General features: G+C 48.6%; 1 protein-coding gene across 1 annotated transcript; it reads right to left on the bottom strand.

Moving 5' to 3' along the window:
- Window positions 1-5,677: 5,677 nt before the first annotated feature.
- SLC31A1 (solute carrier family 31 (copper transporter), member 1) lies at window positions 5,678-9,828 on the bottom strand. The gene is made up of 4 exons (XM_009874518.1): window positions 9,672-9,828; window positions 7,338-7,410; window positions 6,797-6,965; window positions 5,678-6,145 (listed from the first exon to the last, which is right to left on the bottom strand). Exons 1-4 carry the CDS (start codon window positions 9,783-9,785, stop codon window positions 5,944-5,946), a joined length of 558 nt encoding a protein of 185 aa, XP_009872820.1. The 5' UTR covers window positions 9,786-9,828; the 3' UTR covers window positions 5,678-5,943.
- Between the last annotated feature and the right edge of the window lie 5,693 nt (window positions 9,829-15,521).

The following is a 15,521-nucleotide window of genomic DNA, read 5'->3' as shown; positions in this document are numbered from 1 at the left end:
TGCTTTCTACTTTGTTTCGTTGTTCCGGGTTTTTTTTGCCTTGACTTCCCCTTGGCCAAGTATTTCGTTTTAAATAAATATGTTTGAGGGTTTTTTTAAAAAAAGAAAACACCCCACAATCACACAAGCTGCTTTAAATGGCTGCAAAGGGCCCACGGGCAGTGGTGGAAACACCAGGGTCACAGGAGTTCCCCTCACCTGCCCCGACACGGTGCGGCGATGAAACGCTGCCTCTGCGGAAAGATCTTCTGGGGGTCTTTGGATTTAGTAACATTAAAGATGGAGCCTTAGCCCTACAAGCTGGTGATCCTGCCAGAGAGAAGGTCCTGGGGAACGTCTGAGTGTCTGATCAGTGTTTCACGAGCCCACGTGAATAAAGGCACCAGGTGTCAGCTCTGGAAATACAGACTCTGCTGCTCTGTGTTTTCTGGAGAAAACCAGGGAAGACGCCCCCCAACACCTACGAAAATCACCTGGTCCCACACATCCACATTTCAGTTTGACGAAGAGGAGGCTGAGGGGGGATCTCATCGTGCTCTACAGTTACTTGACAGGACATTGTAGAGAGGTTGGTGCTGGTCTCTTCTCACAGGGAATTAGGGACAGAACCAGGGGGAAGGGTTGCAAGTTGCACCAGGGCAGGTTTAGGCTGGACATTAGGAAGAAATTCTTCACGGAAAGAAGTCAGACACTGGCACAGACTGCCTGGGGAGGGGGTTGAGTCCCCATCCCTGGATGTGTTCAAGTGTCGCTTAGACGGGGTGTTGGGTGATGTGGTTTAGGGGTGACCTTGTAGTGTAGGGTCAATGGTTGGACTCGATGATCCCAAGGGGCTTTTCCAACCTGAATTGTTCTAGGATTCTGTGATTCTGTGATCTCACAGCCATGGCTGTACGGCCACAAGCCCGGGTGCAGTAGGATATCCTGGGCACACAGATGTGGAACAATGTCCCTTATTTTCTGATGGAGCAGTTTTGCCTTTACACTTGCCCGTTTCACTTCCATTCAGCCCCAGGAGATGCGTCACCCTGGCTGCGCTGGTTTGTCACCCCGAGCCGGAGTTGCAGGGAGCTGCCGGTGATGGTTGTCGCTTAGATCAAATGTCACCAACTATTTCCTTATAGATGGTGTCAGGTAAAAAGCAGAAAGGTGGATTGATTTCTGCCAGACTAATGGGTATGCTTCTGGATGTACCACAGCGATTTGTATCTCCATCTGCTGGCCAGGCCCTTAACGAAAGGTGAGGTACGGCAGAACCCCAAAAAGGAGGCTAATCTGCAGGCAGGTGACCTGAAGGAAGCAAGTTATGAAAACTGAAGCAGCTTGTTGTGTTTGAGAAACTCTGCAGCAGGCTCTCTCCACACTGCTGGGGCTGCTTCTCGCCATTTTCCAGCACAGTAACCACTTTTTCAGTGTCCCAAGCAATGCTCCAAACCAAATGGGTTAAATTCATGCTTTGTGTGATGTAGATGCTGGGTCAGGCTGGGAAAACGTACAGAACGAGCAACTTTTTGAACTGGAAAGGGCCACAGTCTGGCCTCGGGCAGAGCTGCTTTTCCAGCGTAACACCACAGGAAATCATCAGGGATTGCTCTGCTCTTCAGGCTCTTTTAAGCCCAGGTCTGACAGGGAAACATCTTGTGAGGTTCCAGACGTCCTGTGGTCGCACAGGGGAACTAAAACCACCCCAGCCCCTCATTGCTTTCGTATGGATGAAAACAATCTAGAGTGAAACTCTGGGAGAGAGACCAGTGTTCCCTGCTCTGCACAGACACCTTCCCATGCACCGAGGGGCTCGTCGTTACAGCTCCTACAACTCTTGCCCTCCTGCTGTAGGGGAAAGCAGATCTGGGAGGCACCGCTTTTTCTTTTCATCTGGGTTTTCCCTGCGCTCTGGGATGCGTAACTGGACTGAACCAAACGGCAACTCGGTGCCTTCCCACGTTCCCCTTCCAGCAGCTTCAGGGCTCGCTGCTCGTGGCGGGGCTGGGCCCCGAGGAGCAGGCTCCCAGCCCCGACCCCCCGAAGGTGGAGGCTCAGCCCACGTTGCTCCCTCGCACTGGCACGGCAGGCACTGAAGAGTCGTGCCAGAGCAAAAGGGCTGGGGAAGGCTGGAGTTGCCCAGCTGTGGGGCCTCTTGGGGTAAAACTAAAAGGGCAGTAAGAGCCGCCAGCCTCCACGTCAGCTGCAGTCTCTGAGGATCGTTTCCCAAACACCCATCCACCACAGTAAAATGCAATCTATTTTATTGGTTAATTATATACAGGAGATTCTTGATATTCACAGTAATATTAGACAAGTTACCTCCACAAAGAGCAAAACCAAAAATGACAGTCCACTGTAAACAAAACTAGAAATCCTGCTGGATTTGGAGGGACTGGCTCCAGACAAACTGAAAAGGCACTCACATCAAAACCAGCAAAAGCCAGCTGACGAACGCAGGCTGGAGACTTTGTGTATTTCTTCCAAGATGATAATCCAGAGGCACAGCATGTGGAGACCAAACACTGGGGTACAAAGAGAGACGCCGGACATGGCATTCCAAGTATGCTACACGTGTTCTGACATACGGATTTAATTTATTCAAGTCTCATTAAGAGTCCTCAACTCCCTCCAAGCGCTAAATGCAAGTTTAGTGTTATCAGGTCAGCTTTAAACAGCGCCAGCAGAAAGGTTGGGGCTGCACCACAAGCAGCCCCTAGAAGTCATCAGCAGGGAGGCCGGGTTTTGCTCAGACGCTGGCAAAGCGAACGGCAACCTGGGCTGAGAACACGGCAGCCAGTGGCACCGGGTGGGCCAGGGGGAGGCTGGGGCACAGGGAGGTAGGTGGCTTCTGTGGATTGTCAACATTGAACCAAAAGAAAGTCAGGCCAAAGCTGGCAGGGAGACACAGACTGGAAATGTCCCTTTCTCAGCTGTGCCTCGCTGTATCAGCGAGTCAGAAGCAGAGAGGACGCAGCCCTCCATTTCTCTCGAACTGTCCTCCCTTCAGATGTTCTCTTGTGCCCCTCTCCCCAAAGCCCAGCCTGGCTTTCTGCAATCTCCCATTTCAGATTCGGCACAAGCCACCCTGGAGACAGGCCGCTGCAAGGTAGCTGGGGCGCCTGATAGACACTTGGGAGGCTTCTGCCCAGGTTCTTGTGCCCCAAGTGACACCGCAAGGTCCACGTCACCTCCCGCCCTGCGCACTGGAGAAAGCTGTGTGCCCTCTCCGGTGTGAGCAAGGGCAGGAGATGACCCTTTGAAGCCAGAGGTACTCATCCCTGGGGGGGAAACAACTTCAAGGGCACAGATGCTACATGGAGGCAGAAAAGCTAACACGGGAACCGAACCGATACTGTAGAAGTCAGAGCTATTGCCTAATCTCCAAGTCATCCATCTCTGCTCACCTGAATCAGAGAATTCAAGTCTGGTCACTTGAATACACAGAAAAGTGGCCAAAAGATGACACCAAGATGAGGCTGAGCAGAGGTTCTAGTGTAGACAAAACCACAGCAGGAGGTGTAGGTATACGAAGTAACGACTATCATCAAGCAAAGCCACTTGTGACTACACCCTGTAACCAGACATCCCTGTGACCACAACAACTCCAGCTCGGTCAAAAGAAACCGATCGGAGCAGCACTGGCAACATCAACTCAACTCCTTCAGGATCAAGCCCCTGTTGTGTAAAGCTTTTGAAACATAAACCGACTATCTCCAGCACTTAACTGCTTCGATTTTCTCTGACAAACACTATGATTTCCTCACAGCTCTCTCACAGGGTTTAGAAAGGTCTGTTTTCCACTCTGGCTGAGAGGCACGATTGCTTAGAGGACATAAAAGTTTTCACCTTCATGGTAGATGCAGAGAGAGGGCATCGGTACGTCCTTCCACAGTCTGTTACAGACACAACTCCAAAGATCAGATTGGGGAAGAGCTTTTCCTGCCTCTCATCAGGAGGCGGCTACAATTTTTCCATGAAAATAACTTTGCCTCTTGCCCCGAGAGGCAAATTTGCTACAGAAAGAAGCTCTTTAGAAACCTGAGACTCTTTTAGCTCACCTCCTTTTGTTCTGCATTTGCACTGCCCAAAGGAAACAAGATGTCCTAATAGATAGCTGGCATCAACCCAGGACAGTTGACCTCAATGCAATTCAAGATCCTGGTAGCGCTGGGAGCAGATTTCCGGCTGCCTTTCAAAGCAAGTGGTAGGGTGAGGGTGGCCTCCGTGCTGACGTAGCATGTGAAGAACCCACATACGCAGGGACGGGCCTCACCCTGGAAGGCTTACCGACAAAAGAAATGTAATTCCTCTCCAAAGGTCAGCTCTCTCTTTACACAGCTACCGCTAACGGCGCGACTCGTACCAGCTCCAGCGAAAAAAAACCCTGCTACTGCGTGTGCTCAGATACTTTCATCTCGGGAACATTCCCTGTTCTCATGGCACATCCCAGACATCAGTCCCAGTCCGACAGCGGTGCCTGTTTCTCGGGGCTCTTATGAAAATCCCACCGGCTTCCCTTTCAGCCAGTCACAGGCACAAACTGGGCAACCTGAGCAGAATGAGGACTCCAGCTCTGCACCGCAGACATTCCCTACAAGGAGAAGCAGTTTAATCACGAAGTGCCAAACCAACACGGCTCGCTAGAAAACCAAAAGCACGCTCTGGGCATCACCCCCGCAGGAAGCTGGTTTGTCCTGGGTCACAGCCTGTCTTGCCCACGAAACGTGTAGAGCTCGGAGCACTGACCAGCAAGTTCTTCACTTCACCAGAACATTCGTCCGCCAGTAGCACTGACAACTTTTGCACCTCCAAGCCAACATGGTCACAGCCTGATTATTAAGACAAAGAGAGTCATCTGGGTCAGGAATACTTTTTAATCAGCCCAAATTGCACCTGAGACTGAAGGCTGCTGTAGTCTTGTCTTTTCTTTCTTCTCTTCCCCAAATCCCTCCTTTACAGGAACATCATTGTTTTACTTCCTTCATCTCAATCAAGGAATGCCCTCGTCAGACATATGTCATGAAGACGTTATGTACCTCTTGCCTCATTTACAGAACTAGTTTTAGTAAACTCAAAAGTCTAGCTCTACATCCTTCCAGGTGCAATCACCCATGAAGTAAATGCAGGTTCAATGGTTTATTTAAAATCTGTTTGCCCTGTAAATATGCAATTGTTGCCCTGTGTCTACTCCATGTATTTCCATGATTGGGAAGCAAGAGCAGCCAAACTCAAATGTTATCACTTGAAGCTGAGTAAAGCTTCTGGATAGATCAGAAAATTAACAACACTCATCATGCTCTGATGGGTTTGGAGGACAGACTCATTTCGGCCCCTTGCAGCATGCGGGTCACATATTTAATGTCAAAGTACTCCCTTGCCAGGACACACCTGAGCGTGTCTGATGTGCAGCACCAAATCTTCCTCAGAGGCTGAGTCCTTCTGCATCAGAAGGTGTCATTGGCCCCAAAAGTCACAATGCCAGGGAGATCTCCTCCCCTGGCATTAGGTACACGTCGAAAAAAAAAAGTGAAATTAAAATAGCCATTCACACATGTAGGCTCCATTGGCAACCTTGATCTTTACCTACTGTTCATAAAACCCTCAGGGATGAGCATTTACAATTTAAAAATAAAATGCTTTGTTGTTTGTTTGTTTAAAAATAATAATTTCTACATTTCTGTCAGCCAACTAATTTCAATCACAGCATAATCTAAGAATAAAGCAAATCCTAGCCAAGAATGGCTACCACGGGACCCTCAGGAGTCGGCCAGCCTGCAGCAAGTGCGAGCAGCAGTCCCCAGCACCTCGCATCCCTACACCCCAGCTAGGAACTTGTGGTGAACTCCAGTTGATTTTCTTTAGATTGTTTCTCGTTCAGCTTAGGAATGATCCAGTCCTCGTGACAGCTGCCCTCCGAGAGAGCAGTGGGGTGGAGAGGCTCCTGGGCAGCGTCCTGTCTTAATGGCAGTGCTCCGTGATATCCACAACGACCGCCTTTTTCCAGCTGAAGAAAAAATAGCCCGTCCCTGCCCCTGCCGCCACTGCTATGCAGAGGTATCCGTTGTACGTCATGAAGATTAGCATGAGGAAATAACTGACCACGACTTGAATGACATGCAGCACGGTCTGCAGGAGGTGAGGGAAGCTCAGCATCTGCTGCCTGGGAACACAAAACCCAACCAACGGTCAGCACTCACGAGACACAGACGGGAAACCGCACGGGTGCAACGAGAAAAGGCAGTTCTAGGGCTGACAGGATGCCAAGGTGGGCGTGAAAGGGCAGAGAAGATGATAAAGCAGGTTGGACAAAGACTTCCACATGCATCTGTCCCTCGTAACTGTGGTTTTCCCCACAGAGCTCACTGAGAGCAAACAAAGCACAGGGAGGACAAGTGTTTTAGCTGAGAAGCAGGCTCCTACAAGCTTATTCTACTCCCACATTCAATAAGCAGAACATCTTTTCTGAGTAGTGGCCTTGACTACCTGCCAACAGAAGTATTTTCTGTCAGGGTCACTGGCTCTAACACCCAAATTCTGTTCCTGGGAACTCCACAAATGTGTTTGTTACTGCTCTGTAAAAAAAGCAAGCTTATCTGACTCCTTACCACTTTCTCCTTTTTGTCCCCTCCCCATCCTAAAAGGAGGCCAAGCAATTCACGCTCAGCCTCCCCCAGTGCCAAGCGGTGTCTCAATCCAGGGTCAATGCACTTCGCAGAGAGTAACACTGGCTGCATAAAGTCTTTTTCTGTCCCAGCTTACACCTTTGTCAGCTGCTGAAGAAAGCCGTCTTAGAAGGAAGTGAAATTCTTACCCGACGGTTTTGTGCGTCTCCATCAAGATAGTGCCGTTGGGACCTGGCACCGGCATGGAGTTGTAGCGAATGCTGACTTGGGATTTACGGAGCAGACACTCCCGGGCAATCTTAAGGCCTTCATAAAACATGGCCAGGAAGAAGACAGCCACAAAAGCACCGGCCATTTCTGACAAAAGAAGAAACGTTATTGCATCTGTGCAACAAAAGACCTTCGCTTCAAAACGCTGGAGAAGATACAGCGTACGATCCGACAACCACACCGCACTTCACACCCGTGCCCAGATGGGAAACGTGAATTTCAACCACACAATAACTGGAATTTAACCCCTAAAGGGAAACCAGCAATCATTTTGGCTAATAAGATCAGTCAAATTCTCAAACTACACAGTTTAAGAATTTTCTTTCCTTCTTTTTCTTTCACCCCACAGACCCAGCGCAGAGTACCTGCACATTTTTGGCATAAACAGCAAGGTGATTCCTGAAACATTAATCACTGGCAGATTTTTTTGTTCGGACTGGACAAGACAGTTTTACTAACCTCCAGGAGTATTGATTATAAGTCCAGAAAACAGCAACGGCACATTCTCGTAGCTGAAGTGGAAAGTCATTGCCTGCCCAAAACATAAAGAACATCAAGAGGAGCCTGAGTAGCTCATCCTGAGCTGGAGCTCACAGCAAGATTAAGCAAAGGTTTGTGCATTAGGACAAGAACTTAGATCATTTCAGCTGGCCATTACATAGACTTGAAGAAACTCTTCAGTAAATCTAATGTAAGATACACAAGCAAAATGTGGCTGAAGATGCTCCAGGCTGCAATTCTAGTGGGCAGCTCTTTGAGGCAGTGCCCCTGGGCAGAAGGCACTGAACTTCAGAGAACCTGCTGCACAAAAGCACCTTCTCCTTGCTTTTGAAGCTCCTTTTCTCCCTCAGCAGCCAAAGGAATCAGGGATTTGGGATATCTCTGGGGAGCACATCCTTGCCTCATGACTAGTCGTGGGCTGGGCACTTTCTTCTCCTGTTGGCCTCATGTAAGCTCACAGGGACAAGGGCTTGTACAGCTGAATCCTCTGGTCCCATTCTGCAGTACTGTCTCCCCATAGAACCTCCTAACATCCAATGGGGAACGGAGGCCCCAGCGTAGGTACAACAAGGAGTACTGCACAAACAGCAGGACCACAGCTTCCCCTGCCTGAAAAAAAGGGCTCCTGAAGCCGCACAGTGAATGCTGGGGGAAGGGGAGCCAGCTGGAGTTCATGGAGTCTTGCCATCTGGGTAGACACGTCGCAGTTCAGCATGTTTTGACCATAGCTGCTACAGCGTTTTCACACATAAAGTACTCACTGAGCTAGAGGAACTTCTCTTTGAACTACCCTCATTATTTATTTGCTGAAGATCAGAATGACTTATTGCAGCACCCATACGAATCAGGAGGCATTCGTTACCCCCGGAGCAGAAATTCCTGTGAAGCATCCTTAAGAGAGCACTTCCGTTTCCCGAATGAATTTAAAATTTCTACATTTAAAAAAAAACCACACAACCCAAAGAGCGTTACATAAACCACAGCTGAAACAGAGCCTGCTGTCAGGCCTGCTGCTCGGTGCCAAGGAGGAACGGGAATACATGCACCTTTAATTGTGTTCAGTCCGTTACCTAAGAGGCTGCACCTATTTACTTCCTTCCCTGACAGTTTTATGGGCAATGTTAATTCAAAACCTTGTGCGATTAATCACGGGTTTCAGTTGCAGGTTAAGGCAGGATCCTGGAACCACCTGCTGAAGACAAGAGCACTTGACACTTGTAAAGAAGCAGCGTTTACGGGGAAAGTAACGGATCAGAGCATGCCAATACGTAGCTCTGACATTACACAAAGAGCTTCACAAGGACATCGGTGACAACGCCGGACTGTCGGTTCCACCAGCACCACTGGGCTTTGTCCTGGGCCATGCTCACAAAGGGGAAGGCTGTTCTAGGCCTCTCCTGTCCTGCTATGATACTGTTTGCAATGTAAGCAGAAGGAGTGATTCTTGATGCCCTCGTCAGGGCACAGAGCTGGCAGGCAAACTTTAACTGAACGCCTGCAAAATACACCCCGAGCGTATTCTCATTTGAAATAGAAATGAACATTCTCTCCCCTCCTTTCAAAGCTTAACTATAAAAACTCATGCTTTAATAATCTGAAACTTTAGAAAAAAAGGAAGAAAAAATCCCTACACACAAACACACAGATCCTAAGGCCATCTCCATGGAAACTCTGGCCAGGATCTCTGCAACACTTCAGGGATGCCAGCACACACAAGTCTGAACTTGTTTAAATCAAAGTTAGCTACAGCAGCAGGATTCTGGACCAACACAGCCTTAACACCAACGCAGCAAAAAGCCACACTGCTCCCAGGTCCAAGAGTATACTTAAAGTTCAGGAGGAAAAGGGCACAGAAGCTGGTTGCCTGCAAGTCAGCACAATCCACCATAGTGGTGTGCAATCCTCTCAGTGCGGGTTCAGGCTTTTGCTAACTCTAACAGCCTGGAGAACCCATCCATCTCCATTTCTCACAAGAAAACGCTTACTCTGCATTTCTGCTTTAAGCTGGGCAGAGAGCAGACACCAGGCTGGCTGCTAGAAAGGTTTTTGCCAGAAAAGACCATATTGCCAAAGGATGTCCAGCTCTGAAACATATTTTTGTGTTGCATATCACCCCATATCGCTCCTTCATTCCAGAAGAGCTGCAAAGGGGTCTGTTTTAACTGGCTTGATCCATGCCTTCCAAACTCAGCTTAATTTCCAGTTCTCAGGAGCACAGTCTTTAAGATGACAAGCTACTCTGAACCGCAGACAACGAAAAGCTCTCTGGTTAATGCTGATTTCTCCACTCACCATCATCATCATGTCAGATCCATGCCCGTGTCCCGGGGCTGCCGTTGAGTGCTGATGTTCAGGAGGATGCGCGGTTGGCAACGTGGAGCTGTTCATGTGGTGATCGTGAGACATCTTTACGACAGAGATGTTCAAAAAGGCACGTAGGACAGTGGGACCCTGAAAAACAAAAGAAATAAAGTAAGAAGCAGCACTTTTCTAAGCGGAATATGGTTTGTCTACTGCTACCACAAGAGGAAATACTCCACAGCACTGAGAACTACTGCCTCTGGATAAACTTCTGGGGCATCCTTGTGGTCCCGCTCTCTGAGTACGGAGAACACACAGCAAAGCGAGGAGGACAATTTAAAGGAGGTGTGTCCCTCTGAGCTTTATATCATCGTATTGCTGCACCATCCTAAACATTCCTGCCAGAGAGGCAGCCTAATTTGATTGAGGCAGCACATGGGGGACAAGTGCTCAGCATAAAGGAACATTTCTTATCTGTCAGAGGAAAAAAACCAAGTCTCTTCTCAATTGCAGTCATGCAAGAGGTGAACCCCTTTTTAAATTGCATCTGCTCAAGGATCAGATTACAGTGTTTCTCTTAATTGACAGTTATGCATTTTATTGGGAACACGGTTAACAAAGAAATTATGTTAGGTGGTACAAGACCTATTGCCAGGCAAAGGTCTGCAACAGCCGCAGGCAATCCGATTTCATTTCCATGAGCTTTACATTGTCACATCTCCCCTCTAATCACATTACAGACAATGAGAGAAACGCTCAAAAGGCTGCTGGTCCAAATCCCTAATCTGGTTACTGCAAATCAGGTATGTCTGGACACACTGCTTTAAAAATAAAAATACACCTCGTGGGTAGATGTGCGCACAGCTTCCGCACCCTGCACCCCGGCACAACTCGGGATGGGACTGGGGACAATTCGTGGTGTGAAAGGAAAAGTCGTCAGGTGGGAACAGCAACAGGAGAGGAAACAACCTGGGAATATCAGTCAGTCCTGAAATGACAGCATCTGTCAGCGTGACAGGGCCGGGTGAGCGTGGTGCAGGCGAGATGTGACTCAAGCTAAGGAGGTACCGGCCCTGCTGTAACTAGACCCTGCCTGGAATAGTGTGCACCCTCTCACGCTAGTCCAGCACTCAACTAAACCCAAGTAAGACAAAAACCAAAGTACAGGCAGCTTATTAAATTAACGTGGTTTTGGTTTTTTTTTTAAAAAAAGAGAGGAGACGTACTTCCTTCCAGTTAAATAACCAGGAGGGTTTAGACTTGGGAAAAAAAAGAGGTTTTTAAGCTAAAAGCCAATACAGCATTGGAACAGATAGCCACGAGTATATTCAGATTGGAAAGGGGAAATAAAACTCTACAAGTGCTTTCTAAACTGAAAGGGGCACCAACAAACAAAACCCCAAATGGCAACCGGCGGATGATGGAGCTGGTCTGGTTTGTGACGGTGACCGCGTGGTTCTGCGGCGCAGGGGCAGGACACCACCGGCAGCACAGAGCATCAGGGACAGGGCTGATCTCAACAGGCTTGGGAGGTAAATTACAGAGAGCAATGGCAGAAGTTCAAAGACGTGGGAAAGATAAGGAAATGAAGTCAGCAGTGCTGAGGAAGTACTCAAGAGAAGGAATGAACACACCTTGCAAATGCGGACGTTAAATCAGGTAAGTAAGCGCCTGCATGCAAGCAAGTCAGCTCGTATAAGCTACCCCAGCGAGACACAGCTTGCATATTTTCTGCGTCTCTGTGCAGAAGAAGCTCTTATTGCATCAGACAACCTCAGAGTAACTTGCCCGGAGAGTTAACTTGTAATACAATCCAACGGCACTGGCTAAAAGCAGAATGTATTCCCTCTGTCCATATCTCTCCTAATATTTTTTAGCTCGATCTGACCTCAATTTGTGTTCAAATATTAAGATAAGAAAAACAGCTCAAAAAATGATCAGGGGGAGGGGGAATAAGAGAGAGAGAGACAATGCAAGACGCAGCTCGCTTGACACAGAAAAGCATTACCAAGAGATACCTGCACCACCAGTGGTGGATGTTCCTACAGCATAGCTCTGAGGATTATACTGCTCCAGAGATGGAATGTTCAAGTGCTAGAACTGAAGTCCCAAGCTACAAACACTTGGGAAAAGAATCCCCTGCCAAGACACACAAACTTCAAATCGTCTTTTGCACCAGGGAAGGAAGAACAGCCCAACTGCTATTACACCACGGGATCAAAGCTAAACGGGCTGCAAGAGGAAACAGGAATGGAAGATCCTCCCCTCTGCCCACGCCAAAATCTCACCTCCTCCCTCACCTTCTTTCGGTTCGCTACATCGCTTTTGCTTTGGAGGCAACGTTCTTGCCCGCAATTACTGTCCGATTCGATTACTTATTCAATTTCAGGATTTCAGGCTCCCGCCAAACTCTGCAGGATCCAACCCGCTCCACAGAAGCTCTGTCCATTTACCGGATTAAAACCTCCCTTTGTGGTTGGGTTGTGTCCAGCTTCTCACTAATTTACCACCGCTGGTCTTCAGCACGGGAGGAATCGGGGAAGTGTTCTCTAGGTACTCATGGTGTACTAACAAACAACAAGGGGGAGGAATCGCAAGCAGCTGCGTGTGGATGGGCACGGTCTCAGCACAGGTTACAGCACACAGACTCCACGCTCACCTCCCCACTCCACCGCACGAGTGCTCCAACGCCAAATCTAACCCCCAAAGGTGGTCACCCAACACCGAGAGACATTTTATGAGATCCTGAAAAAGATGGGATATTAAGTAGCGTAAGTGGAAATAACCTAGGCTGAGCCACTTCAGATGTCTTTTGTGTTACTAAAGGTAACCGAACGTGTGGATAAATGTTTGTTTAAAAATAAATCACTTCCAGTGGAACATCCCAGTTCAAGCAGTCTCTGAGTTACAACTCAGGAGGTCTCTACCTGTTCCTTGAGGCAAAAAACATCTAGGGCAGCAGTTGGAGGTTAACGGCTACGTAATCTCTGGTTTGCTTGCGCAGACTCTTGAGAGACAGGCTGACTGCCAGGGAGCTGTGCAGACCACAAAAAGAAGGAGCTGTTTCTAGCAAGTCGTAGAGGAAAAAACCCCCACACAGAAGTTTCTATTATTGCAAATCCTTTAAATAGTTTTAGTCTTGCACAAACCCAGCACTTCAGCAGCAGGTATTTTTATCTGAATGGGTGGACTCGACCTCTCCACCGCTGCCTGTTCCACATGTTTGCACAGACAGGAAGAAAGGCATTGGTGTGGATTCCTGAGCACGCCCTGCAGAGGGGATCTGGAACAGACCAAGGGTGCAGCAGGCTCAGGTATTTCCATGTCTTTGCGCACCTGAAGGGCGCAGACCTCACGGCGCGCCTGCCTTGATGCTGCACTGCTAGAAGGGACACACACACACACACAAAAGGATTTTCTTTGTCCTCTACAGCAGCGTATCACCTAAGAACATAAATAGGGCGGGACAGGAGAGAGGAACGAGGAAATTCTCTCCAGGGTTTGTTTTCTTTCCCTGTCAGTGCTGCCACTGCAGGTCAGGGGAGCTGCAGCCTCCATTTCACAACCCCGCAAATTCTGACGGAAAACAGCAAGACTCAGAGCTACACACGGGACTTCTCTTACTTCGGGCCACTGTCACGGAGCAGAACTGACCTCGGCAGGTCAGCGGGCTCTGTTCAGACAGAGGTTTCTGCTCCTCTGCTGCGATGCCACCTTGGCAGCTCAGCAAACTGAGCTGGTTCAGGGGCACGTGCAGCCAGGAGCGGGATCTGACAGGAACAGGCTGTAAGCTTGGGTTCAGCATTAGGACCTACTTTCATCCTCCACCACCAGTGAACCAGCGCTGCCTCATTTCACACACACAAGGAAGCCACGGTGACAATTCCAGGGCACAGGGAAGGGGAGGAAAACTGAAACAGCGGGGAAACAAGCTGGACCAAGTGAGGTGTCAAACAAAGAGCAGTCATCTCAAGCAGGTCTCAGCCACGAGATGACGGCTGCGATACATAACCTCCACCAGGTTCCCAATCTATTGTTTCTGCCCTTTTAATCCAGAATCCTGCCACTCCACTGTAAATCACAAAGTTTTTCCTGTGGCAAACAGGCTCCCAGGCACCCAAGGGGGATGTATCTTTTAAGGCAGAAACACAGGATGTGCAGAAACAAGACAGACGCTCACAGAAAGTACTTTACAAATCAGCTTGGTCTGAAACTCTGTGCAAACAGAGCTTCCTTAAAGTCACATTGAAATAGAATAGAGCCCTTTTCCAAATCAGAAGTCTAACAGGATTAACAAGGGAGCCCTAAATGAATGCCCATTAAAGCAGAAAACTCTTCCCTTCAAAACAGTGCCTCGTCTTTCCCATGCCGATTCTGAAAAAGTAAGAAATAAAACTAACTCCACTGGCTCTGCCTGAAATGACCAGAGCCTTTAAAAAACCTCTTCGGTCTCTCTTAGACCAGTTAGTTGTTCAGCAGTGACGGTATTTGCTGCAGCAGACCATGCCGATGGGGCTGGCTCCTGCAGAGCAGCCTCCAGACTTGTGTCCCAGCACAGCTGGAGTGACTCTTACCAAGGGGCTTCTCCACCAACGCTTCTGGTAACAAGATCGGGACATCCCTCTCTTCTCCTCACATAGAAGTGAAAAAGATCTGCTAAGAGTTACTAAGAAAGACCTGCTAAGATTTACTAAGAATTAAAATGAAAGCTCCCGAGAGAAATCCAAGGGAAAGATTAAAAGCAACGAGTGGGAAAGGCAAAGATCTCTTGCTTGCACATCCCGTACATCTCAGTCCTGGGTGACACAAAGGAATGCTACATATAAAACACATGAGTAATGGAAAAGGCAACCAGAAGTTATCAGTGCTCTACTTACAGCAGTCCAGCTGGCAGACTGTTAGAGCTTCACTGGCTCTGAGCTTGTGGTCTCTAGCCGAAGCCCTAATCTTTTTATTTTTTTTTTAAAGTGCTGTAAATGGAGGTGGGAGGAGAAGCAGGGAGTCTGCAGACACTACCGCACTGTTCACTGGCTCGAACTGTGGTCTCCCCTGAATGGTCTGAGCTAGTCATCATGAGACTTCGGCACTGCTGCTAGTTTCCTGGCAAACTTGACAACTTTAACTGCTTCCCTTCCAAATGGGTGGATTTGCTGTGACTCGCCCAGGATCCCAGGCTCAGCTCCGGAGCCGCTTAAAGGCACGGCTGGGGGACACACCGATTCTGCCTGCTCACACGGCAGGAACATCCAACAGCAGCCAGAGCCCTCCTGGGTCCAGCTATTTAGACACACTTTAAAGATACGTGAAACAAACAGGTCATTCTTCAGCAATGGGATATAACGTGTTTTACAGATCCATACTGTGGCTCTCCAGTGTCAAAGATTGCCCTTGAAGCTCTCCCAAACAGCTTCAGCAACCCCAGGCAGGAACTCAGGCACACAAGGAAGGACTGTGCTGTGCCCAACACACCCCTGAACTGCACACCTCTGGTTTTCCCTTGCGTAACTCCTGAAGAAGGAGCTCTTAGTGCTATATTAAGAATTTAAAGGATGTTTGCAAGGTCACAGAACTGTGTAGCTTGGCCTTGTATGGTGTCACCACCTTAGAGTCCCAAACAAAAGCCTTTAACCAGAAGTCTAAGGTTTTCTAAAAGCTCAACACACTAGAAGTTCGGATTAAGAGCAAGAAAGAGAAGGGAACGCCTTGGGAGAGGAAGTCTGACACATTTTGAGGGTTAGGTTGTCAGGCTGCATTAGTTTGTATTTCCTGGGTTTTGTCCATGCCCAGGGAGGCTTGCAAATCGATTCCAGCCAGATCAGTGGAGTCAAGCAGAAAAGCACC

The sequence above is a fragment of the Apaloderma vittatum genome, unplaced genomic scaffold, assembly GCF_000703405.1.
Source record: "Apaloderma vittatum isolate BGI_N311 unplaced genomic scaffold, ASM70340v1 scaffold31268, whole genome shotgun sequence".
Taxonomy (NCBI): Eukaryota; Metazoa; Chordata; class Aves; order Trogoniformes; family Trogonidae; genus Apaloderma; species Apaloderma vittatum.
Note: the sequence above shows the minus strand (reverse complement) of the source record. Positions and strands in the feature narration are given on the sequence as shown.